The 25759-nt window shown below is 36.9% G+C and overlaps 2 protein-coding genes across 5 annotated transcripts in view; one reads left to right on the forward strand and one right to left on the reverse strand.

The window, feature by feature from the left end:
• Positions 1-543: 543 nt before the first annotated feature.
• NDUFAF7 (NADH:ubiquinone oxidoreductase complex assembly factor 7) lies at positions 544-17671 on the reverse strand. Of its 4 annotated transcripts, none has more exons than XM_057743661.1 (10): positions 17108-17242; positions 15486-15662; positions 13658-13738; positions 12578-12688; positions 9788-10001; positions 8872-8930; positions 8074-8184; positions 5701-5844; positions 4463-4636; positions 544-3941 (listed from the first exon to the last, which is right to left on the reverse strand). In XM_057743661.1, exons 3-10 carry the CDS (start codon positions 13715-13717, stop codon positions 3726-3728), a joined length of 1089 nt encoding a protein of 362 aa, XP_057599644.1. In that variant the 5' UTR covers positions 13718-13738; positions 15486-15662; positions 17108-17242; the 3' UTR covers positions 544-3725. The 4 variants fall into 4 exon arrangements, with proteins under 4 accessions (XP_057599644.1, XP_057599643.1, XP_057599641.1 ...); XM_057743658.1 differs by lacking the exon at positions 15486-15662 and adding an exon at positions 17553-17671 and having other exon boundaries at positions 545-3941; positions 8074-8136; positions 17108-17271; XM_057743657.1 differs by lacking the exon at positions 15486-15662 and adding an exon at positions 17553-17671 and having other exon boundaries at positions 545-3941; positions 17108-17271.
• A 40-nt stretch (positions 17672-17711) lies between these two features.
• CEBPZ (CCAAT enhancer binding protein zeta) overlaps positions 17712-25759 on the forward strand; it is a 30092-nt gene continuing 22044 nt past the window's right edge. The window contains exons 1-2 of the mRNA XM_057740744.1: positions 17712-17903; positions 20615-22104. Of these exons, the coding sequence (XP_057596727.1) occupies positions 17748-17903; positions 20615-22104 (1646 nt within the window). The 5' untranslated portion in view covers positions 17712-17747. The remainder of the gene's footprint in view (positions 17904-20614; positions 22105-25759) is intronic.

Genomic DNA, 25759 nt, shown 5'->3' on the forward strand with positions numbered 1-25759 from the left:
TATACTTACATAATCAAACTTTACAAGCCATGAAATTAATTGCACTCTTTGTTCTTGTTGTTGAATGCCTAAGAAGTTTTCTTAAAAAAAATTGTAAAGGCACTGTCAGATAATTTGGAGTTGAATAATTTCTCCAGTTACTGTATAACCTGAATAACTTTTTTTGGTCTTGAAGTCATTGTGTTTGTATAAGAAATTGTTAGAAACATTTGATAATGTACAAAGTAGTCTATAATGACACTGTTTAGTACATTTTTATTTTTTATTATATCCCACTTTTGTAAATATCCTCAAATAAGCTTGATAATAAAATGTATTTCCATATCATCATACTTTTCCATGTGAAAACCTGAACCTATCTCTAGTAGAGATATCCAAAGAAAATTTTATTTGGTTAGGTTTTTTCCCAGGCTTTGGTAAGAGAACTGTTTTGGAAATAGTATTTGTAAATGAAAATAATGCTATATTTAAGAACATAGATTTTTTTTAATCTGACTAAAATAAAAAACAACTCATTATTACAATTTTATACAAAATTTGAGGTAATTACCTCAAGGTCTCATTTCTTGGAATGAAAGTTCAGAATAATTATAAGTTTTTCAGAAACTACCATCAAACATTCAACTACTGCAACTGCCGAAAGACTTAACTACCTAATACCAAAGTAAATTTTCTAGGTTTTAACAAGCATCGCCTGACTCTTTCCCCTTAATCATAAAGACTGTTAAATAATTGTTAAATATCAAATATTATTTAATAACTATTAAATAATTGGGAAGGGCCAACTATAGGCATTTTCACCTTCTAAAAATTCTCCAACCAAGTCTTTAAGGGTGGCTAGGAATGGCCCAAAACTGGACAGCCTCCGTCTTCTAAGAGAATGCTAGTCCTGTTCTCAGTTAAGCCAAAGAAGCAATAAAAAAAAAAAACCATTCATTGCTCTGCCAATGAATTTCCAATATAGTTAAACTATAAATTCAAGACATATAGCTAGTATTCTTTTCCTTTAATTTCACAAATTTGTGTTGCTAATATAACAATTCTTCAGAAAATCCATATGTCTGGTACTAATAAAAGTTTTGTGAGCCAAAAAATGAGAACTTATAGAACTAAATCTTGACAGTTATCTGAAAATAAGAGAGAATTACCTCAATTGAGAAAATTATTGTTCCTAAGTAGTCTGGGTTTACTCTATCTCGTATTTTAAGTACGTTAGGTTTATTGGTTTTGCTGTGACTTTTTAGATTTTTTAATCTGATTTTGCTTTTAATTATAAAATTCATAGAAGCATATGGTAAAAAAAAATTTCAAATACCAAAGAGGAGAATAAATTAAAAAGTAAATAAGTCTTTTCCTACCCCTCAAACCAGACTGGGAAATTTAATAGTGATTTTTGAAGTTCACAGCAATATAAGGCCTACCTCAGGAAAAAATAAAAATTTCAAATAAATAACCTAACCTACCATTTAAAGGAATCAGAAAAAGAACAAACAAAGCCCAAAGTTAGTAGATGGAAGGAAATAATAATTATAAGGGAGGAAATAAATAGAGACCAAAAAAACAATAGGAAACATCAGTGAAACCAAGAGGTGGTTTTTTGAAAAGATAAAATTGAGAAACCTTTAGCCAGGCTCATTGAGAAGGAAAAAGAGAGGACCCCAAAAACAAAATAAATGAAAGAGGAGAAACAGCAACTGATACTGTAGAGATACAAAAAAACCAAAAAAACCCCCCAAAACAAGAGAATACTACAAACAGTTACATACCAACAAATTGGATAACCTAGAAGAAATGGACAAATTTCTAGAAATATACAACCTGCCAAGATGGAATTAAGAAAACAGACAATCTGAACAATTCAGACCAATCACTAGTGGTAAAACTGAATTTGTAATTAATAAAAAACCTCCCAGCAAACCACAGTTCAGGCTTCACAGGGCAATTCTAAACATATGAAGAAAAGCTAATACCTGTCCCTCTCAAACTGTTCCAAATACTGAAGAGAACAGAAGACTCCCAAATTCATTCTACAAGGCCACCATTACCCTAGTACCAAAATCATTTAAAGACTCTACAGAAGAAGAAAATTACCAGCCAATATCTCTGATGAATATAGATGCAAAAATCCTCATAAATTAGCAAACTGAACACCACAATATATTAAAAGGATCACACACCATGATCAAGTGGGATGTATTCCACAGACACAGGGATGGTTCAATATTTGCTAATCAATTAGTGTGATCCACTACATTAAAAAAAGAATGAAAATCACATGATCATCTCAATAGAGAAAAAGCATCTGACAAAATTCAACAGTCATTTATGATAAAAACTCAACAAGTTGATTTAGAGGGAACATATCTCAACATAATAAAGGACACTTAACCATACTCAATAGTGAAAAACTGAAAACCTCTCCTCTAAAATCCAAATTGGGAGGGAAGAAATAAAATTGTCTCTATTTGCAGATGACATGATAACTGTACATAGAAAACCCTAAAGTCTCTACCAAAAAACTATTAGAACTAATAAATGAATTCAGTAAAGTTGCAGGAGACAAGATTAATATATAGAAATCTGTTGCTTTTCTATGCACTAATAATGAACTCTCAGAAAGCCTGAAAACAATCTCAGTTAAAATCGCATCAAAAAGAATAAAACATCTAGGAATAACCAGTAAGATGAAAGACCTATACTCTGACAACTATAAAACACCAATGAAGGAATTTGGAACCACAAAAGACCCCAAATTCCCAGCACAATCTTGAGAAAAAAGAACAACTCTGATGGTTTCAAGCTCCCTGACTTCAGACTTCACTACAACGCTACAGTACTCAAAACAGCACGTTGGCACAAAAACAGACATATAGATCGATGGAACAGAACAGAGAGCCCAGAAATAAACTCACACACCTATGGTCAGTTAATCTATGACAAAGGAGGAAAGAATATACAATAGACAAGACAGTCTCTTTATTAACTAGTAGTTATTGGGCATCCCTTCCTTACTTTTTATATACAAGTAAATATCACTTAAACAGAAAACAACCAGTCTGCATTTAGTGTTTTAATTGCTGAGAAATTCTAAGCATTTCTTTAAATATAGCTTTTCTCCAACAAAAATGGAATCATAAGTACAAAACTTTTGTACCCTTTTTTCACTTTTTCAACTTACTAAATGCTTTTCTCACTTACTAAATCTTAGCAATCTTTCTGTCGTAACACTACTCTACTTCATTTTAAAAACAGTATATGGATAGTTCAATTTAATCAGCCCCCTGTGAATGGCCATTTATTTCCAGTTGTTATTAAACCAATCAGCATTCATGTTTACTTTTTAAAATAAAAATACAGCAACTAGCTTTATTAATTAGAGGAAACTCAATAATAATTTGTCTCATTAAACTGAGAACACACATTTGTACCAAGAATCAGGGTGGGGGGGACTCGGGGGGGAGTCAAGGAAGGGAAGGAATACAGGGATATGTGTATAAAAACAGATGATTGAACTTGGTGTACCCCCAAAAAAATAAAAAAAAAAATAAAAAAAAAGAATCAAACACAATCTTAAAAGATCAATTTTCAGTTGTACTGTATTGGGCTATTTTTATTGGCTGTGAAGAGATATTTTAATACTTATTTTACCTGTGACATATAAAATGTGTTCCCTTTACTCTAATTTCTTAGGCCAACTTGGGGATAAAGAAGTCCAAACTGTAATATCACCGCCAAGTAAGTTCACCAAACCCAGCTACAGGTGATGGAGAGGGTTTTGACTGACATGCATTCATCTGATGAGTTCTACCATTAAGTCTCTGATGAGGTATCAAGGCAAAAAAGTTAAATCTTTCTCCCATCTTCGTAGGATTCATTAACATATCATACCCCTGAAGTAACTGCTGCCTCAATGATGGCTCATCTGATTTATCTAAAAGAATCTGAAAAGAAAAAGATTTCTTAGTAAAAATAACCAGGAGAAAGGATTCCTAGTTATATGCAGCAATACTGACTATTAGCTATTCAATACAGCAGTGCTTAAAATATGATTTCTGATCATATATTTCATAATCATGGCATGTTTATTAAAGACATAGGTGGTTGTGACCCAAACCTATGGATTTGTATGTTTAACAAATATTCCCAGGTGGTCTACACTGAAGGGTTAAGATGTCTTCAAGACAGTTATAGAACTCATACCCATGCAAGCAGTCAAGTTTCCTTAACAAACATGAACACTATCTGGAAGTCTTAATTTTCCCTCAACAGAGATGCATGAAACTTACCAGGCTGCTCCACCCCTAGGTTGTCTGGTTACAATGACCCCTATACTACTGAAAGGACTGGAATACCAAGGATCTAACTACAAGAGCATTAAGGCCAAGGGAACTTACTATTTAAAATATTTACTGAAATACTATGAAATTAAAATATTTAATAGTGAAATAACATAAATCATTACCTTCAGTCGGACATCAATGCCCATATTTCTTAAAAATGTTTGCTGTTTTATTGGACCCAGAGAAGCTACTTTCCCCTGGGACATTCTGCACAAGTAACTGAAGTCCACATCAGCCGTTAGGTCTGCTGTTCCCGGCGCAATTAAGACATCATGAAGCCTGTGGCCACAAAAGCCCTTGAACATAAGTTTTTAAATGATGAGTTTTTGTATTTTTATGGTTATCACTATCAAGATTAAAGAAATGCTATCATTTTAGTACATTTTACATGACAACTGTTAAAAAGGAAAATATGGCCTAAATCAGTGGTTTACAAACTCTTACCAAATAGCACCCTTTCTTCAAATGAGATGCTATGTGGAAAACCCACTATAAAGTGCTATGTTATAGTGCCTGAAGATGCTGCCTTTGACAGTTGTTTAAAATTTTCTTTAATGTCCATCGTGATGGAGTAGAAGAGAGAATTCTCCAGATGAATTCAGGCTACTAGAACCTAGACGATGTTCTACAAAGTGTATCCATCAACTATATGCATCAGAATCACCTGAGAGTAAAGCAACTATACGCCAATAAAAATTATTAAAAAAAAAAAATCACCTGAGAATATGCTACTTGCACTCTACCCAGACCTAACAAATCAAAATCCTGGAGGTAAGCCTAGAGAATCAGTGTTTTTAAAAAAACTCTCCAGTTTTTTCTTTAATAACATCTAGTTAAAAGTATTTCAATATACTTTAAAGTATATTGAACAGAACTGGTCATATTCCAAAAGCATAAGAAAGGATGTTTAGGAAGGATAAAAGAATACATCTGGGAAGGAAAAAACATGTTGAAAATATGATAAAAAAAGTTTGAATGATTACAGTGTCTAGATCAAATTTATAAAAAGTAACAATTTTTTTTAATGAAGGAGAAAATTTTAAGAACTTTGAAGAGTATCTTTCCATTGGAATTATTCAGATGCTTACTAGGATCTATGCAAACCTAGGTTCTGCAATGTAAAGAATAACGTAGACAATCCAGAGCCTGTTCAAAGCAGAGGTGCACAGTAAGATACAGGGTTAATGGTAATTATAATAACATGGGTTAATTATAAAATAATGTAACACAACAATGCTAAGCACTGTAGAAACCAAAATAAGATAAAGATCTTCAGTGAGCTTCAAACCTAACAAATGACAACTGTAAGTAAATCGTACCAGTTAAACTCTGATAAATCATGTGACTGAATTATACATACTCTGAAGGTATCTGTCTTAGTTCCATCATGACCATAATCAGCAATCAGGGCAGCACCTCCTGTTAGTGAAATGCGTTGAGAAAGTTCCTGAATGATAACACCAGCATCAGGACACACTTCCACGTGATCCCTTGTTTCATCACACTAGTAAGGGAACAGTTGAATCAAAATACATCATTCAAAAGACCTGTTTCCTTAGGGTTTTTCTACAATGAGCATTTCTTAGTTACAATAAAAATTTCTTCTCGGGACTTCCCTGCCAGTCCAGTGCTTGGGACTCCGCACTTCCACTGCAGGGGGTGCGGGTTCAATCCTTGGTTGGGGAACTAAGTAAGATCTTACATGCCACACAGCCAAAAAAGTTTTTTTTAATTAAAAAAAAAAAGGGATTTACATTAAAATAAATAAATAAAATAAATTCCTTCTTAATATGAATATGTTGTCTACACTCAACTTTTCACATGACATCCTTTCTATTATATAGAACTCCTTGGTTCTCTGATACTGTCCATTCAGTTTACAAAGATATTTTAATTTTAATGCCTTTTATAAAAGCATATGCCCTCTCAACCCTCCAGATGGTTAAGTACATTATCATTTTATTTATGGTGATTTTACTTCTATATCATAATTCATATAAATATATTCCACTAGGTTGAAAACATGGAAAAGGAATTTTTGTCTGCCTAGAACAATGTCTGACACATAAGAGATACTAAAAAACTGTACTGGTAGAACAAATGATATAAATCCAATGTACAAAACAGACCCTATTGAGCAAGAATTATCTGCCTTCTTTTGGGGGGAAAGGTACCCCAATGATATGCCCTATATCTAGTAATATCAGCTTATAAACTGGTGTAAATGTACCTGAAGCCCTTATTTCCCAAGGTGTTCAGTTAACTAAGGGTCCTCAAGAAGTACATATTAGCTTAAAAAGTGTATTGACAATAAACAGTAATACTTGCCAACTGGACTAGCATATATGAAATTTCACTGATTCCTATGATAATGAAAAAATCTTTTTTCTTCATTATGCAAACATACATTCACTCTGGCTCCCTCCTGACACCTGTTACAAGTGAAGTACTGACCAGCCCTGATGTTTCTGCCTATAATGGCACAGGTCTAAGAGGTACAGTACAGTGTCAGGCTGACTCAGCCCTTGGGTCTCAGCTCATCTGCTGCTTACTAGACAAGTTACTTCACCTCTCACAGTCTGTTTCCTCAGTATATATACTAGGCTTATTTTGAGGATTAAATGAAATAATAAACCACTAAGCCACCAGTGCTATTAAATAAATTACTGTAGTTTCACTATATAAACCATGGGGTCAGCTGCTTCAGGCATAAGCTGACACGCCTCAGCGTTTCATGCCGACATTCTTAACGTCCGAGACTGCTCTTCAAGATAACAGATTCCATTATCATTGCTCCAACCAAATGAGAGGGAAAAATCATCACACCCTCTCTCATAAGTGTACACTGTTCAAGCAAAGAACTAAAAACAACTCTCAGGGGTTAGCTCTTGGAAGCTTTATGAATTTGTTTCTCACTCAGATAAAATTAGGTAGCCAGAGTATGAAAAAACAGAAATGTTCATAAGCACTTAGGCTGATATTTTAAACTTATGCTTTGCAAAGAAAATTTAACTCATAGGTTTATGTTTAAAAGTTCTTTTGCTTTTAAAATCGATATCTTCTGAGGCAGAAATTCTAGTTATGGTCCAGAAAGTACACACCTTTTTTTCTGAGCTTTGAAAAAAAAAGGAATAAAAGAGGCAATTGAAAGCCCTGAGAATTACAGGTTTTTTGAACCTTTAAACCCAAACCCAAAATACATAGGCTCTTGCAATTATTCCTTGAGGACAATGGAAAGCAGCAGTAAATCTACCATTTTGGCAGTCTAGAATCAAATTTAAATTTGGGTGGAAGCATGAAAAAAAGGCATGCTCTAACAGTAGCCCAAAGAAAGTGATGATAAAACTTACCTAATAATAGTTTTGAGAATCAAATGAGAAATTAGAGTAATACATACAATGTATTCAATAAATATTGCTGTGACTTTACACATTGTATTACACTGTCTTCACAAGACACATAACTTCCTGTCAAGTAGACAATATTGTCACCATTTGACAGAGAACTGAGGTAAACAGAGATCAGGGACTTGCTGAGTAAGCACTTACTTTCTTATTACATTAAGGTCACACAGCTAAGAAATGATTTTAACCCAGTCTCTTGACTCTAGATCCTCTGCATTTTCATTATTAATAAAAAGCACCTTTCATGTTACAAGGAACTCTAAAATAGTAACTCGGAAAATAAGACTGAAGATTTGGTTGGCAATAAACTAATGAAAAAAAATTCCTACCTGTATGAAGGCTTCTGCTGGGGTGGCACAAGGTGCCAAAACAAATCTCAGTTTATCAGAAACCTGTGGATCAATATCAATAAGTACTTCTCGCCATCCGTGTGGTGTTTTCTAACACAAAATAACACATAAAAAATTTTTTTGCAAGTTGTCAAAACTGCCTCTACCAAAATAAGTTTCCTCCTCTTATCATATATAAGATAACTAACATTTACAGAGTACTTTACCATTTAAAATTATTTAAAGGCATTATTTCATTTCCTTCAAACAATATGAGTAGACTGATAGATACAAACTGTTAATACTGTTTAGATAAGAAATGGAGGAGAAAATAAGCAATATGGAAAGTGCCTCCAAGATGGAAAATAGACCTAGGACGAATCAGAAGCTTCTACCAACAAATTACTACATAATAATATATACTCTTAGCCCTAGAAGTTACGGATTCATGTGCATTACCACCAAATCTTAAATCTCCTCATAGAAAGAATGAAGAAAAATTTTAATTTTGGGAATTTAAAGGTATTTGCTGAAAACTAATCCTTCATTGTACTATAGCCATTTACTATCTTACATTCTCATACATCTTTATCCAAGAAGAATTAAGAATCCTTAATAATTATCCTAAGAATTAAGAATTCTTAATATTTCACTTCTGCTTTTCAGTTATTTATATTTATCAAAATTCCAAACATACCTAACTTCAACAAGTAATAGTTAAACACCATAAATGTTTATTCTTACAACATAAGGCCTTTTGTTATTCAATCATAAATGGGACTTCCTTCCCATCAATACCTGAAACTTATGCACAGGAAGAACATCGAAAAATTCATGTGCAAGATAAAAGCTGTACTCTATTTCAAAAGAGAAGAAAAAATTAACATTTCAGCATTTTCAAGGCAATCAATTGGTTCTTTTGAACATTAACAAAAAGAAAATGCATAGTTCTTCATGTTGGGACTTGTGATGCTTCCATAATTATCACTTCCACAGAATCATCCACTTCTCCACAGCAAACCTACTGCACAGATCGTACAAAGGAACAATTATTACTATTGTCATTTTCCACACAGAGGATCAGAAAGCTGAAATATCCCGATTATCAGTTTCATCTTTTATTCATCACTATGCCTGAAAGAAATCAGAGCTCAAATTTGTTAGCTGGAAGAGGATTTGAATTTCCTAAAACCATCTGAGACAGTTAAGGCCAGGAATGGCTGTGGTGCCTTAGCCAAGGTCAGACCACCACTTTAGGTTTGAGCTGGGGCTCATTAATATAATATTCCTGCAGAGTACAGGGATTTTCCCACCTCCCCTTGCTTGCCTTTAGGCAAGTAAGGATGATCAAAAGATGAGATAATTAAAATAACTCATCTACTAACAGGCCTCCTTCAGGCGCCACTGCCTTGGGCTACTTCATCATCAGTACTATCTTAGGGGTAGGGAAAAACTAACAAGTACAACAGAGATCCATATTTTGGTTTTGGTTTGTTTTTCCAGCATCACATGAAATTAATTGCTCCTCAATGTTAGGCAATTTTATTTTCTAACACAATGCTCTTCTCCAGAAAAAGTTTGCTATGCTCTACAGGTAAGGGACTTGGCAGCCCTAACTCAAACTACTATGTTGCTCTACAAGCTTGTGGTCACCTATCACTACTGTGAGGGGCTGTGATCAAAATTCTTTCATTAATCAATGTGAAATACTTACCTTTTGGAACATCTTGCAGATCTCGGTACCAGGAAATTGGAATTCCAGACTTAGTGACACCTTTCATATATACGGGGGATCCACCATTTCGCTCTAATGGGACCTTCTCTTCAGTCAACGTTAATGCTTGAATCTCACTTAATTTTTGGCTCACCTCTACCAGATGTATTGAAATGTCACAGTTTTTCAGCACAGATCCAAGCTGACTGAATACCTAAATATAAAAAGAAGAAATTGGCAAAATACGTGTTGAGTAGATTTTAGGTTTTCTAACCATTTACCTCAATAATTTGCTCATGTCACAGCAGAAGCAATAATTGGTTTCAGAGAAATTTCTTCCTCACACAAGTCACTCTCCAGCAGTCTATGAGAATCATAACCTATTGGAGTTTTTAAACATAGTCTATATAAGAAATGGACAGTACACAGTACAATTTAGTTTCCTACTGATAAAAATTAGAATTATGACTAACAAATGAAAATAAAAGCTTTAGCATCCAATAAAAACAATGATTCAGATTACGGAGTCTAAAAAAAGACCAAAGAAATAAAATGTATATAGCCTTGATTTTTTTTTTTAACTTTGAAAAAATAGATTTATTACTTATATAAGACTTGGAAATTAATACATGTATCACACCTGGGGCCATACAGCAAGTTCATGGGTAGAGAAAGAGCTAGCCTTGATTTTAAAAAACTGCTATGTCTACCAAATAATCTCACCCCTGAGATGATTAGACTGTATCCACAAGAAATCAGATTTGAATGGCACTAGTAACCTGACAGCTTAACTTTGGGATTCTTTCCCATTTTCTATTTCTTCTTAGCTGCACATATTTTTTTTCTTTTGCTATTTGTAAACGTGAAAAAAAAAAGAACATACTAGTATTTTATCAATATTTTAATGCTAAAAATTCAATGCCAACTGCATAAAGTACATCAGTTTTTTTTCATTTCAATTTAACATTCACTGGTGATTTGCCTCCTACTTTTGAGATCTGAATATGCAGGTATAGACTGATAAGGACAAGACGACTTTCCAAATTTAGTTTTCAGATGAAACCACAACATGGAAAACTTCTTCCCAAGAGAAAAATCCTTCAGAAATATGATTAAAAATAAAAACACGTCTGTAATTACACCTTTGGATATTTCCTTTACATTCCTTTAAATTCTTTGGCTTTTTAAGAGTTCTTAGGACTTATCTAGGGAAGAATCCTTCAGACATTTTAAGAGCTGTGAGTGTAGTTTGGTGCATATAGTTTGGAGCACAGAGTTCAAGGCAGAGCACAGAAACAAGTCTAGCTGTGAACATCCTGTACTGATAAGAGGGTAGCTACCGCAGATGCTTATGCAGGGGAATGAAAAAGCCAACTATTTTCTTTCCAGAAAACAAGCATAAAGAATGGATTATGGGGGGCAGGGATTAGGGATTTGGGATTAACAGATACACACTACTACACATAAAATAAACAACAAGGGCCTACTGTATAGCACAAGGAACTATATTCAATATCGTATAATAACCTATAGTGGAAAATAATCTGAAAGTGAATATATAATCACTTCGCTGTATACCCAAAACATTGTAAATCAGCTATATTTCGATAAAAACAATTTTTAAAATGGAAAAAAGAGCTTTGGGCTTAATTTTTAAAGTTCTTGAAACAAAATATTGTTTGAGAATCTTATTAAATATTTTATATTCAAATGACTTTGCCAATTTAAAAAGATATAAAATAGAGCCCTGGAAACATAAATCAGTGGGGTTTTTGCCCCTCCCCCAATACAATATAATTAGGATTCTTATTTGTCAGATATTTGTAAATTTTCTTTAAAAAAAAATCCTTCAATTCTTAATTTCAAGCAGAAATCATACAGCATCAACATTTTAAATTCCTTTAAACTGAATATGCATGTTTTTTTTTACATTGAATTGCCAGTTACATACAAAATAAACTCACAATTGATTTTGGGACATACAATGTAAGTAATCTTGAAGTTAGTAGATAATGCCCAGTAGCTAGTCATGGAGGTTGTCCCAGATTATCCTTATAAGCAGTACATGAGACTTCCCCTTGCTTCCCATGCTCACCAACCCTTGGTGTTGTCAGACTTTCTAATTTTGAGGGTACAGTGGTTACTCACTGTGATTTTAATTTTCATTTCCCTGACTACCAATGAGTCTGAGCATCTTTATGTTTTTATTAGCCATATAGACTTCCTCTTTTATGACAGGCCTGTTCACATCTTTGGCCTGACTTTTCTATTGAGTTATCTGTCACCTTCTTACAGATTTAAAGGAGTCCTTTATGTATTCTAACCACCAGTTGTTAGTTACATGTGTTACGAATAACTCCTCTCACTTTGTATTTTGTCTTGTCACTATCTTTATGGCGTCTTTGAAGAACAAAAGGTCTCTAGTTTCTTTAAAGAACAAAAAAGTTCTTAATTTTAATGTATTTGAAATTATTATTCTTTTCCTTTATGGCTTCTGCTTTTTATATAATTTAAAAAACTCCCTACTCAGAACATGAACATATTCTCCCATAGTGTCTTCCAAATGTTTTATACTTTTAGCTTTTACATTCTCCCCTCACCACCATTTTTTTAACATTACAGACAACAAGTAACAATTCATTATTTTATTTTGACCGTATATTTTAGTTGAGAAATATGAGATTAAAGAGGTAAGACTGAAAGCCAAGGAAATCAACAAAGTTTTCAAACTCAGTCAAAAGTAACAAGATTCGGGTATATGAGACTTTAAGACATTCTTTCATTACTTACCCTCAAAATATCTCCTAAGAGGGTACCCTTGCCTGGGCCCAATTCCACCAGCTGGAAAGCTGCATTTTTTCCAGCGGCTATCCATTCACTGATGAACCATATTCCTAGGAGCTGTGACAAGGAAAGAACTACATTCGAGCATTATAAAGCATAAAAGCATACCATGATATAAAACTCTATGTAAATAGACTTTACAGCAGAAGGCAAAATGTTTGCAAACAACCATATGCATTATTTAATATGTTCATATACGTATATGGACATAGGAACTTCACTGAGAGTACAGTACAACAGACACCACTTATGAAGCTTAATAACAGAAGAAAATACCTAGTTAAAAAGCAGCCTCTACTATAAAAGGTCCCATGACACTGATAAGAGGAAATCACTTATCGAAAGGTACTGGTATTTAAAAACAAATAAACATGAAATATGATTATGCCATGTCTTCATATTCATGTAATTTCAATAATTACATGGCTTTAAGTCATAATTAATATTTTTTAATGCCTAGGTTTTTCTTCCTTTTGTGTACTATTTTCTATTCCTAAATTGATCAAAGGTTATATATGGAAACAAATGAACTAGAATTCCTGAAAAGAATTCAAAATTCCTGAAGGAGACTTCTCCTGTAAATACAGCTAGTAAGGGGTAGGAGCTACAGTGTGCATCTTGAGTCTACTAATTCCTCAGTGTTTTTACCTTTTCTCTCTTCCTTCTTGGGAACTCTCAACCTCCTTCTTCACCTTGCCTGTTGTCTCTCTTCGTCCTTCCATTCTCATTTTTCATCTGGTTCTCCCTCTTTTCCAACACCTTTCCTTCCATCTCTTTTCCTTTTCTTTCCTTCTATCCTTTGTATCTCTACATTTCCTTTTCTACAGTAAAGTACGAACCTTTCAAATGTCCTCTGTATACCTCTATTACTCTCTATTCCTTCAGTGTATAAAACACTAAAAAAATTAAAACTTGATGAATCACAAAAAACAAAGATGTAAAACACTACTGTGGAGTAATACTACTTGATTTGCTTTCAAATGTTTCTGAGAATCCGTTTCTTCTATTGTTTATATTGGATATTACCTCCCCAAAGATCTGACTTATTTCAGGTGAAGTAATGAAATCTCCTTTTTCTCCTAGCATGTCATGGTTCACATAATAGCCCTACGAAAAAACAAAAAATAGAGAAAACAAATTAATTTTCAATAAGCTTTTTAAAACACCCCTCCAAAACCTTACACAATGTATACAATGAGACAAACAAGTACAGTATTTCATAAGAAAGTTCTCTCTTCTAAATAAGCAAAATAAAGTGTCTTTACCTAAATTTTACAAAGTAACAATCATTTTGCAGAACTTGTAGAAAAACAATTACTCCTTGACTACAAAGGCAGAAGCCAAGCAATGTCCATCTCTACATTCCACAGCCGCCCTCCCTCTGCTGCTCCCACAACCCCACACAGGAAGACCCTGCCCACCCCTCCAGGCTCCTCTGCCAAACTCTCACAGTGTGTTTCAAATTAGCCCTGCCTGCTGGTGATGCTGTTTCTTGACCTGGGTGCTGGTTACAAGGGAGTGTTCACTTTGTCAAAATTCAACAAGCTGTATGTGTGTGATTTATGCATTTTTCTATGTGAATGTCATATTTCAATAAAAAGTTGTTGATTTTTGTTTGTTTTTGTTTTGTTTTGTTTTAAATTTGCCCTGCCTGTCCATACATTCATGCCATCACAAATGCTCTCCTTTCTCCTTTTCCATCTCTTCAGCAATCTCATACACAGTAAGACTGAGTTTGCTCAAATGCCACCTTCCCTGACCTCCTCCTCCAGCCTTCCAACCTTAGGCTAAACCACATGCCTCATTTTCTAAACTTAAGTATTTATATGTCTAAATTCTTCACCAGAAGGATTAGTCATTTGGGGGACGGGACTATGTCTTATTTACCTTCAAATCCCAAGTTTTAGCATAGTGTCTAACTTTCAAGAAACACCCTAGAATTGTTTAAAAATTCCCTATGCCCTTCAAGCCCATTCTTCTACCAACTTACCCTCAGCAGATGACCTGGGCTCCTGCCCACACCGGAATTAAAGAATGTTATTAAACAGACTTCGTCAGGTTCCTGATCCCATCTGGCCTCCACTGTTCCCATTCTTTCCTTAGGAGTCAATGGATGAAATGCCTACACCTTCTGTTCTTTTCCAAAGTTAACCCTGTGCTCTGGCTCAATCACCATTCCTCACATAACCCTCATGGGCCAGGATCTTTCCATCACCTCCTTTCTCTTACAGCTTCAACTTTTCCCCCTCAGCATTAGAAATATAATTAAGTCACTTTCATCTTTAAGAAAATTTTTTCACTCCATACAGCATCTCCCCTCTAGCCTTTCTCTTTCTCTTCATAAGTAAGCATTTTGGGGGGCGGCGGGTGAGAGAGATGAACCACTCTGGCAGTCTAATGAAGACTACAGACTCTTCATAGAATGCACAGGACTTAAAACACACAGGATTAAATATGAAATCAATTAAAAAATACTTAACAAATATTTTAAAAATAAATTTGTGATATAGTAATATACATACATCTTTATAAGTGTATTAAGAAACAAAATTGAGCTGAAGTTCTAATAAGTAATGAAATTTTGAAGTACACAGAAGTACAATAGTATTTTGAGACGTCTATGATCACTCTGTTGTCATATGACAATGTCAGTGATTTCCACTGATGCTAAAATCACAAAGTATTGCTGATGGTACTGGTTGTTGCCTGTGTGCCTAATTAGAGAAACACCAAACTTCAGTTACAAGTTAATGAAAATAAAAGTGTAATTTTTATTACCATCCAACTTCACAAACCCCCTGATTTCTATTCAAGGATCCCTAGGTTAAGAACCTCTATTCTAAATTTGAGTTACCTCAAGGCTTACTCCTGAAAAACGTTCTCTTCTCTAAGTATGCTTTCCCAGGTTCCTTTTATTTTCATGCCAGCTATACAGTGACGGTGACCAAATTTATACATGCATGCCCACTCTTTCCCACGACTCCAGACTCTTATGGCCAACTGCTCACTTACTATCTCCACCTTGATGTCACTGCCAATACAAGATACATGAAATGTACCTCCTAAATGTTTCCCATTGCACTAACACAAAAATCTAAATTTCATGAAAAAATTGCATGAACTGGCTCCTCTCCAAATTCATCTCATACTACCTTCCTCTCCATCAAACCCTCCCACCCCCCAGTCATTGCCCTGCAGCCATAATGGTGCCCTTGTCTTCTCTGTGCACCAAAGCATTTCCCAGCTTAAAAATCTTGTGTTTCTGGATCCTCTGCCGGGAACTCACTTCTCCCAATCTTTTGCCAGGCCGGCCCATCCCCATCCTCCAAGCCTCAGGTCAAATGTGCTGGCCTTCCCTGACCACCTACCTAAGGAACTTCTACAATCCCTATTCCTACCACACTATTTACTTTCGATCCCTATTAACCCGGTTTTTAGTTTGTTTGTTTTTGTTTTTTCCTCCCTCAGAAACACTTACGACAATCCATAATTATCTTGTTTAATTATCTGTTTCCCTGTTTATGGTTCATTTTCTCTCTAGAACGTAAGCACCATGCACCACCGTTCACCGCAGTATTCCCAGAGCCCGAGACCGTGTTTGGCACAAATGGCGCCTCAATAAATGGATAAATGATGAGTGGACCTCAGCTCTAACCCAGAGATGTTTGTTTTAAGGAGGTTTCTTCTTATCTGAACTTTCGGTACCTTGTAGCACTGCATAAAGGCATTAAAGGATCCCTTCCTTTACTAAACCTCTGGACCCTGAGTCACTCCACTATATCCAACAGCAAAAGGCCAAATGAACCCCAGGATTCCACAGATCTCATATTTCAACCCAACAAAAGGTGAAACATTTCAAAATAAAAGGACCACAGGCTTTCACCAAGTGACTTTGTAGAGCAGATAAGGAAACGAAGGTCAGAAAGCTGTGACAATGTCTAATGCTGGAACATAAAAGCACACACCTGCCACTCTCAATGAAATACGTTTCCAATACCTGCTGATGCCATCCCAACACAGCTTTCCAGGAACTAAATTCACATTTCCTGTTGTCTACTGAACATTTCCACCTGAGACCCATAAACACTTCAGATTCATTCACTGGACTGAACTCTGTCCTACTTCTACCTCCTCCTGAATTCCCTTCTTCCTGAAAAATGACTTCCAGTATCTACCATAAGCCCAGGTAAGGAAGTCATCCTTCCTTCATCTCATCAATCCAATCGGTTACATTGTCTCCTGAGCATCTCTGGAACTTGTTCTCCCTTTAACGCCACTGACACTGACTTGACCCAGCCCTGAGGAGCTGACAGGTTCATTTATCTGTCCCCAGGTCTTCGAGCGTGGCTCTCCCCGCAGAAGGCGGTGCTGCCAAGTGCTGAGGGCCTTCAGGCTCCTCTCTGCGCACATCCTCCTGGCTCACATCTCGCAGCGCTGCTAGAGCGCGCCTGGTACCCGCGGCTCCCCGACCCATACCTTGGCTGGGTTGGTCAAGACCTCCTTCATGTACTCGGCCACGGTGATGGGACCGGTAGACTTGATTTTGTACATAAGATGCCGCAGCATAGGGGTTACCGGGTTACTTTCTGCCGGTTCATTCCCGGAGGTGAAGTACTTTCCTCTCCAAAGACAGGGAAGGACTGCAAAAAACACACATTAAACTGCACTCGTTAGAAACCTCAGTACTGACGTGTGCAGAGCAGCCTGAGTGATTTCAAAGCGGCTTCGTCAATCCTTCACCTCGGCCAAAGCCAGAAAAGCGGCGCAGCAGGCGCGCGCTCGGCCCACGACCACACAGCCATTTCGCGTCTGACGCTGGACTCCAGTCCGCAGCCCAGAGCGCCCCGGAGCCCCCTCAACGGAGGAAGGCACCCCGGGCGGTCCCCACGGCAACGGGGGCGCGGGCACCCTAAGTGCTTACCCGCGCGCGCCGCAAACAGCCGCCGGACCAAGGCCGCCGCCGGGACACTCATCCCGAACTCCGCACGCAGCGGCGCACAGCCCGGAGGGGTGGGAAGCGCTCCTATTTCCGGGGCAGGGCTCGCCCCCTGCAGGAAGTACGTCACCCGGACGACCGGAAGGAAGCTTTGGGCCGCGCGCGCGTGCTTTGCTCGCCATGGCGGCCGCTAAGAGACCTTTGGAGTTCGATGCCAAGCGGCCCTGGCTCTCGGAGGAAGGAATAGACGATCCGGACGAGGACGACGAGGATGATAACGATGAAGCCGAGGATGGGTTCTCCCTGGAGGAAGTGTTACGGCTCGGAGGCACCAAGGTAATGGCCTCGGACTCCCAGAGAAGGGAGACACAGGCGCGTGGAGTGGTCCCGCGAGTGGCGGGGCAGGTGGCCCCGCAGCCCGCGAGCTGCAGAGTAGGAGGGCGTCGTGGACCCAGATCCCAGCTTCGAAATGTGCTCTTGTCCGTTTTCCGCACTTTTTCTTTCCCATTGCTCTTTGCAAGAGAAAAGTCGTTTAGAATTGAACGTTTTTATGCCGTGTCTTTTCTTATGATGTAGGTGATCCTCTAATTTTATCAACGTAGTATAACTGGCACTCCATCAGGTCGGAGAGGACTTATTTTTGGTCCTGACCTGGTGGCATCAGTGTTTGGAACCCCACTGGTGTTGGAATTTAACTTCTATTCTCACAGAGTACACACGCTCACTTTACGCCGAAGCAGCTCTCTGCGTTCTTGGAATTTACATCCCAATTAGGGAAAGAAGCAGTAACCAAACTTTGGAATGCATAGTATATCAGACGCTGAGTGGAGAAAACTAAAACAAGGAGGGAGGATAATGATTGAGAGAGGGCGTTACAGTTTTAAACGAGGTGATCGGGGAACCCACCACTGGGGTGTTCCAGAGGAAAAATGAAGGAGAGGAGTGAGCCTTTTTGGTTTTGTTGTTCCAGGAACAATAAAAGTAGTGCAAGTGAGGTAAGAGGAGAGCCGTAAGAAATGAGGTCAGAGAGGTAAGAGGATGGGCTTAGGCTCTGAATTTGATGAGAAACCCTTAGAAGATTTGTAGCAAATATGTGACAGAGTTTGGCTTTTTATTACATGTTTTGAGACTAGACTTTCTGGACAGCGTGGTGAGGGCACGGGGTAGGATGAGCGATTAGAAGCAGGAGAAATGCAGTTTACCGGGGCAGGTTCACAGTTTGCTCTGTACTTGGGTTGCATTTAATTTTTGAGTATGTAATATATGCACATGTCACGAAAAGATTTTTGTTTTTGTTTTGTTTTATTTAAAGGAGGAGGGTACATGATGAAAAGTCTTCTTTCCCACTTTTATCTCCAACCGTGCAATTTCCCTTTCAGGAAGGAATTATTTTTGTATCTGTTATATCTTCCAGGCAAATACACATACACACACACACACACACACACACACACACAGGTTTGTTATTTTTTACACAAAAGGTACTGTATCTATAATATTTTAAATCTTTTTTTTCCTTACTATTTTAGAGATCCCTCCACATTGTTACATAAAGTTCTGTCGTTGGTTTTATGCCAGTAAAATCATTGTCTTAATTTATCTAACCAGCCATTTACTGTGGATGTTTAAGTTGTCAGTCTTTTGCTATTTTAAATAATGTTTCAGTAAATAATTTTAAACACATCTCTTTTCCCACATTTGTAAGTGTATGTATAGCCTAAATTTATAGAAATGGGACTGCTGGGCCAAAGGATGTGTGTCTTGTATTTTGACTGAAGTTGGCAAATTGCTCTCCACAGAGATTGTGCCAGTTTACACTTCCATCAATCATGTAGAAAAGTGCCTTTTCCTCCACCCTTTCCCCAATACCACCTGTCTTAATTTTATCTTCACTTGTCTGACAGATGTATCATTGTGGTTTTAATTTGGACTTATTTAAATGTCAGTGAGGTTGAGCATCTTTTCACATTTTTAAAGAACCACTTTTTTTTTCTATGAACCATTTATTTGTATCCTTTGCACATCTTTCTGTTGGGTTGTCACTTCCCTAACTGATGTATAGGAACTTTTACATTAAATATTAAGCCAAATCACTTTGATATGAGTTGCCAGTTGTTTTTTCCAGCTTATTGTTTGTCTTTTGATCTTTGTATATGTTTTGTGTGTAAGAGAATGATAAATTTATCCATTCTTTTCTTTATGGGCCCAGAGTTTTGTGTCAAATTTGGAAAGATTTTTCCCTACTCTGGAATTATTTTTTAATTTATTTTATTAATTTTTTTTTTAATTTTAGAATTTTTATTTTTTAAAGATGTTTTTGATGTGGACCTTTATTTTTTTATTTTTTTACTTTTATTTATTTATTGGCTGTGTTGGGTCTTCATTGCTGCGTGCGGGCTTTCTCTAGTTGTGGCAAGCGGGGGCTTCTCTTCGTTGTGGTGCACAGGCTTCTTGTTGCTGTGGCTTCTCTTGTTGCGGAGAGCATGGGCTCTAGGTGCGTGGGCTTCAGTAGTTGTGGCGCACAGGCTTAGTTGCTCTGCGGCATGTGGGATCTTCTTGGACCAGAGCTGGAACCCATGTCCCCTGCATTGGCAGGCGGATTCTTAACCACTGTGCCATGAGGGAAATCCCTGATGTGGGCCATTTTTAAAGTCTTTTTTGAATTTGTTACAATATTGCTTCTGTTTTACATTTTGAGGTTTTTTGGCTGCAAGGCAGGTGGGATCTTAGCTTCCCAAATGGGGATTGAACCCATACCCCCTGCCTTGGAAGGCGAAGTCTTAACCACGAGACCACCAGGGAAGTCCCTGGAATTATTTTTTCAGTTACGCTGTGCTTTCTCCTATTACTTTATGGTTTTATATTTCACATTTAAATCTTTTATCTATCAAGTACTTTGGGTATAGGTGGAAGCCTAGGCAATACTGTGATAACTCAGTTTCATGGATAATTGATTTCAAGGAGATAGATATCAAATTAACGTTGGAGGTTTTAATTAAACTGTTGGATTTGTAATTTATTTTTAACTTTCTTATGTTTTTATGCAGCAAGATTACCTTATGTTGGCTACTTTGGATGAGAATGAGGAAGTGGTGGATGGAGGCAAAAAAGGAACAATTGATGATCTTCAGCAGGGTGAATTGGAAGCATTTATTCAGAATCTTAGTTTGGCCAAGTATGCAAAAGCTTTCTCAATTGAAGAAGATCAACCAGCTAAAAAAGAAGGTGCCAGCAAAAAAGAAGCAAGAATATCTAAAGTTAATAATAAAAAGCAAAATGCAGCAGAAAATGAAAGTGAGGTGGAAAAGAAGAAGAGGCCAGAACAACATTCAGATGAGAACAGCAGTGCCAAAACAAAAGCAAAGAGAGATAAGCAACAGGACATCTTTGAATTTTTTGAGAGGCAGACATTGTTATTTAAGCCTGGAGGCAAATGGTATGATCTGGAGTATAGCAGTGAATATTCTCTGGAACCCCAGCCTCGGGACCTTGTGTCTAAGTACAAAACCTTGGCTCAGAAGTTGTATGAACATGAAATCAGTTTATTCAAAAATAAGACAAATAATCAAAAGGGAGCCTCTTCTACCTGGATGAAGGCAATTGTGTCATCAGGGACGCTAGGTGACAGAATGGCCGCCATGATTCTTCTTATTCAGGATGATGCTGTTCACACACTCCAGTTTGTAGAAACTCTCCTGAACCTTGTTAAAAAGAAGGGCAGCAAACAGCACTGCCTCATGGCTTTGGATACTTTCAAAGAGTTACTCATTACAGACCTTTTGCCAGACAGCCGAAAGCTACGGATTTTCAGCCAGCATCCTTTCAACAAACTAGAACAGTTGTCCAGTGGCAACAAGGACTCAAGAGATAGAAGACTCATATTATGGTATTTTGAACACCAGCTGAAACACTTAGTGGCTGAATTTGTGCAAGTCTTAGAAACTCTAAGTCATGACTCATTAGTAACCACCAAAACTCGAGCCCTTGCAGTGGCTCATGAGCTTCTTTGTAACAAACCTGAGGAAGAAAAGGCCTTTCTTGTGCAGGTGGTAAATAAACTCGGAGATCCTCAGAACAGAATAGCCACCAAAGCGTCCCATCTGTTGGAGACATTGCTTTGTAAACATCCCAATATGAAAGGAGTTGTGTGTAGTGAAGTAGAAAGACTGCTTTTCCGCTCAAATATCAGCTCCAAAGCCCAATATTATGCAATTTGTTTTTTAAATCAAATGGCCCTGTCCCATGAAGAAAGTGAATTAGCTAACAAATTAATAACTCTCTATTTTTGTTTTTTTCGGACTTGTATCAAGAAAAAGGATATTGAATCAAAAATGCTCAGTGCCCTCTTAACAGGAGTGAATAGGGCATATCCCTATGCCCGGACTGGTGATGACAAAGTGAGGGAGCAGGTTGACACGCTGTTTAAAGTGCTGCATGTCGTGAATTTTAATACCAGTGTGCAGGCTTTGATGTTGCTCTTTCAGGTAATGAATTCTCAGCAGACGATATCAGATCGATATTACACAGCCTTGTATCGGTAAGTACCTACCATTCCAGTACGTGAATGAGAAATATAATTCAGTGCCCTCCTGTGGGGCAGTAGAAAGACTTAGAAAGTAGGATTTCTGGCCCCCTCAGCAACCTGCTGTTCACCAACCTTGAGTCATTTAATCTTCGGTTCCCCATTGGGCATCTTAATTATATGCTTCGCATATGTCGTTTATAATTTTTTATTTTGAGAAGTCCCCGTCTTCAGGCCTGTATTTCTTCCCTCCTGTCCTTCACACAGCCATTTAGTTGTTCATTCAACGAGAATTTTTTGAGTGTCAGCTGTGTGCTGGGCCCTATTCCAGAACTCAGGATATAGCACAGGGAACAAAATTCCCACCTCTAGAGGCACTTTCGTTCAAATTGGGGAAGACAGTTGGTAAATAAGAATGTTTTTAGATAAGAGGGTTGAGGGGTTACAGTTTTGGAATTTTTTTTTAAATATTGGGATTAAGACTTTGGTAATAGAATTACTGAACTTTGCAACTGTCCCGCAGTGCACCCATTGAAGGCTGATGTTTTGAACAGTTTGTAAGCTTCGAAACTGTTGAAGTATACCAACAAGCTGTGTATTTCCTTCTAAATCGTTTTTATAATTTTACATACATATATCTTATGAGAAACATAACAGTGGTTAATTGCTTGGACCTAAGCTACATGACCTGGGTTTGAGTACCAGTCATTAGTTTCTTGTGTAATTTTGGACAGATTACTTAGTCCTTATTAAGACCATATCGGTAAACATGCTTGGTCCCATTTTACTGTGCTTTTATTTGTCTATAAAATAAAAGGAAAGCATCTATCCCACAGTGTTATGAAGATTATGAAACTTCCTCACAGTTACACAGCTAAAAAATGACAGAACTGGGATGTTAATAAGATTAATGAGTTAATGTATTTGTAAACCTGTGTAATCTTCAGTGTATGGTGTGTGTTTAACAATGCCCGACACATAGTAAGTGCTGTAAAGATGCTGTCGTCATCATCGTTACTATTCTCATTGTTACTCACATACACTTCTTCCATTTAATCCTCTTAACAGCTCTCCAGTCTGTGAGGTGCAGTAACTTTTGCAAGTTACATAGGCAGGATAAAGCCAAGTTCCATGGCAAATCCGGGCCTACTGGCTTGGAGTCCATGCTGTTTCATGGCACTGATTGCGCTGATACAAAAAAAAGAATCTCAGAGGTCTTTCCGTAACTCTTAAGAATCTAGTCTTTTATTAAAGTACCCTAACCCTAATTCCCTGGCAGTCCAGTGGCTAGGACTTGGTGCTTTCCCTGCTGTGGCCAGGTTCAGTCCCTGATTGGGGAACTAAGATCTTGCAAGCCATGCAGAGTGGCCAAAAAAAAAAACTGTTTTAATTTTTTAAAAAATAAAGTGATAAATACTTAACTTTTTTAATGTGGAAAGACTTCCAAGGCTGAAAATGTAGAGGTTTCAGGGTTCGATTTTTTGATAACTTTTGAGGGTCATAAGAAATTCTAAATTTTAGAAAGTGTTTGGAAAACATATTTTATAATATCCATTTTAACATCTCAGCATTTAGCACAGCAGTCTAACATCTCTGAGGAGTACATTCCTAAACTCTTTAAGTTGCTGTTTGCCAAGAGCGCTCACAGAGTTTCTCAGATCCTTTATAAAGTATTTATTTTCTCTTGGTTTTATTAAAAACCCTTAAATAAAAATTCCCGGATATTAATTGAGAGATAAAAAGAAATGAAGAAGTGATTTGGCTTACAAAAACGTGATTTATCGAAAATTCAGGAACATATTCTCTGTCAAGCAGGAGAGACACATCCGTCTAAATTCTCAAATTTTTCTGTTGATGTGTAATGGAACTTATGATTAAAAATGAGTAGCAAAGTGGATGGAAATATTGAAAAATTTAAATGAGAAGAGAGAAAGTGGAATAGTCAAGATTATATGAATAACATTGACTTTCTAAGAATATCACCAATAAGTACTAGAATTGTGGAACTGACAAATGGGAAAAAATAGATATGTGAGCAATTCTAAAATGCCTCACAAGGTTAAATATTTTCGTTTCTAGTGTTAGTAGAAAAAAATAAAAGTGCTTAGAAGAAAAGTAATGATTCTGTTTTGGGAGTGCATATCTGGAGGATTGTGTTAATTCTGGGTATCCTAACGTCTGGGGTCCAGACCAGTTGGAGCATCTCTAGGATTCAGCAGGCAGGATAAAAAGAGAATTTAAAAATTATCACATGAGATAATAGCTCAGCAGCCTGCAGAGGAGAGACTTTGGGGGAGAGAAGGACAAATAATATCTACAGTAAAGGGTCAAATATTTGAAAGCTTATCTTGTAAAAATATGATTAGGTTATTTTGTTGTGGGTTTTTTAACCAATTTATCGGCCTATAAAATTGTGTATGTTTAAAGCATACAACATGAAGATCTGATACATGTATACATTGTGATGATTACCATAGCACATCTATCACCTCACAGCCGTAGTTACTACTGGAGGGGGGAGGGTTGAGAATGCTTAAGATCTATTCTCAGCAAATTTCGAGTATATGATACAGTATTATTAACTGTATTCACCATGAAAGTGAATGTTTGTACCTTTTGACCAACATCTCCCTATTCCCCCTTCCCCTACCAATCTGTTGTCTGTTTCTATGAATTCAATTTTTTTTAAGACTGTACACATACATGAAATCACGGTAGGTGTCTTTCTCTTTTTTCACTACACATAATGTCCTCCCGGTTCATACATGTCACCAATAGGGCTTCCTTCTTTCTCGTGGTTGAATAATAAATCCATTGTGTGTATAAACCACATCTTCATTATCCATTCATCTGTTGACACACACATAGGTTGTTTCCATACTTTGGCTATTGTGAATAATGCAGTGAATGTGGGAGTGCAGATATCTCTTTAAGATACTGATTTCATTTCCTTTGGATATATGCCCAGAAGTGGCATTGCTGGATCATATGGTAGTTTTATTTTTAATTTGTTGAGGAACTGCCATACTGTTTTCCATAATGATTGTACCAATTTCTATTCCTACCAATGGTGTACAAGGGTTCCGTTTTTTCCACATCCTTGTCAGTGTTTGTTATTGCTTGTCTTTTATAATAGCCATCCTAACAGGTGTTAGTTGAGATCTCAGCATGGTTTTGATTTCCATTTCACTGATGATTAGTAGTGTTGAGCACCTTTTCACATACCTTTTGGCCATTTGTATGTCATGTCTTTGGAAAAACATCTCTTCAGGTACTTTGCCCATTTTTTAATAGGATTATTTGGGAGTTTTTTGTTATTGTATGAGGTTCCTTATATATTTTTTTATATTAACCATTTATCAGATACATGGTTTGCAGATATTTTTCCCATTCCATATGTTGCCTTTTCATTTTGTTGATGGTTTCCTTTGTTGTGCGGAAGCCTTTTGGTTTGATGTGGTCCCACTTGTTTATTTTTGCTCTTGTTGCTTGTGTTGCTTCAGAAGGCAGTAGTAGAATTAATGGTTGGAAATTACACAGGAGCAGATTTCAGCTGTGGATACAGAAGGTGTTTCTGGCAAGAAATGAGTTGTCCAAAGTTGGATTGTGTTCCTAGTGCAAGAGTGAGCAGTCCTCAGTCATGAGAGATATTGAACAACCACTTGCCATG

Source organism: Hippopotamus amphibius, chromosome 7 (assembly GCF_030028045.1).
Source record: "Hippopotamus amphibius kiboko isolate mHipAmp2 chromosome 7, mHipAmp2.hap2, whole genome shotgun sequence".
NCBI classification, from domain to species: domain Eukaryota; kingdom Metazoa; phylum Chordata; class Mammalia; order Artiodactyla; family Hippopotamidae; genus Hippopotamus; species Hippopotamus amphibius.

Bases quoted from the DNA above. Each gene is read 5' to 3' on its own strand.
- NDUFAF7 (XM_057743657.1), bottom strand. From the start codon at position 17,604: ATGAGTGTCCCGGCGGCGGCCTTGGTCCGGCGGCTGTTTGCGGCGCGC. The intron at 5,845-8,073 runs GTAGGAATTTTT...TTCCCTTACTAG, and splicing joins CAGCAGAAGCCTTCATACAG to TGTGATGAAACAAGGGATCA. The intron at 3,942-4,462 runs GTAATGATTTAT...TTTTCTTTTCAG, and splicing joins GCATTGATGTCCGACTGAAG to ATTCTTTTAGATAAATCAGA.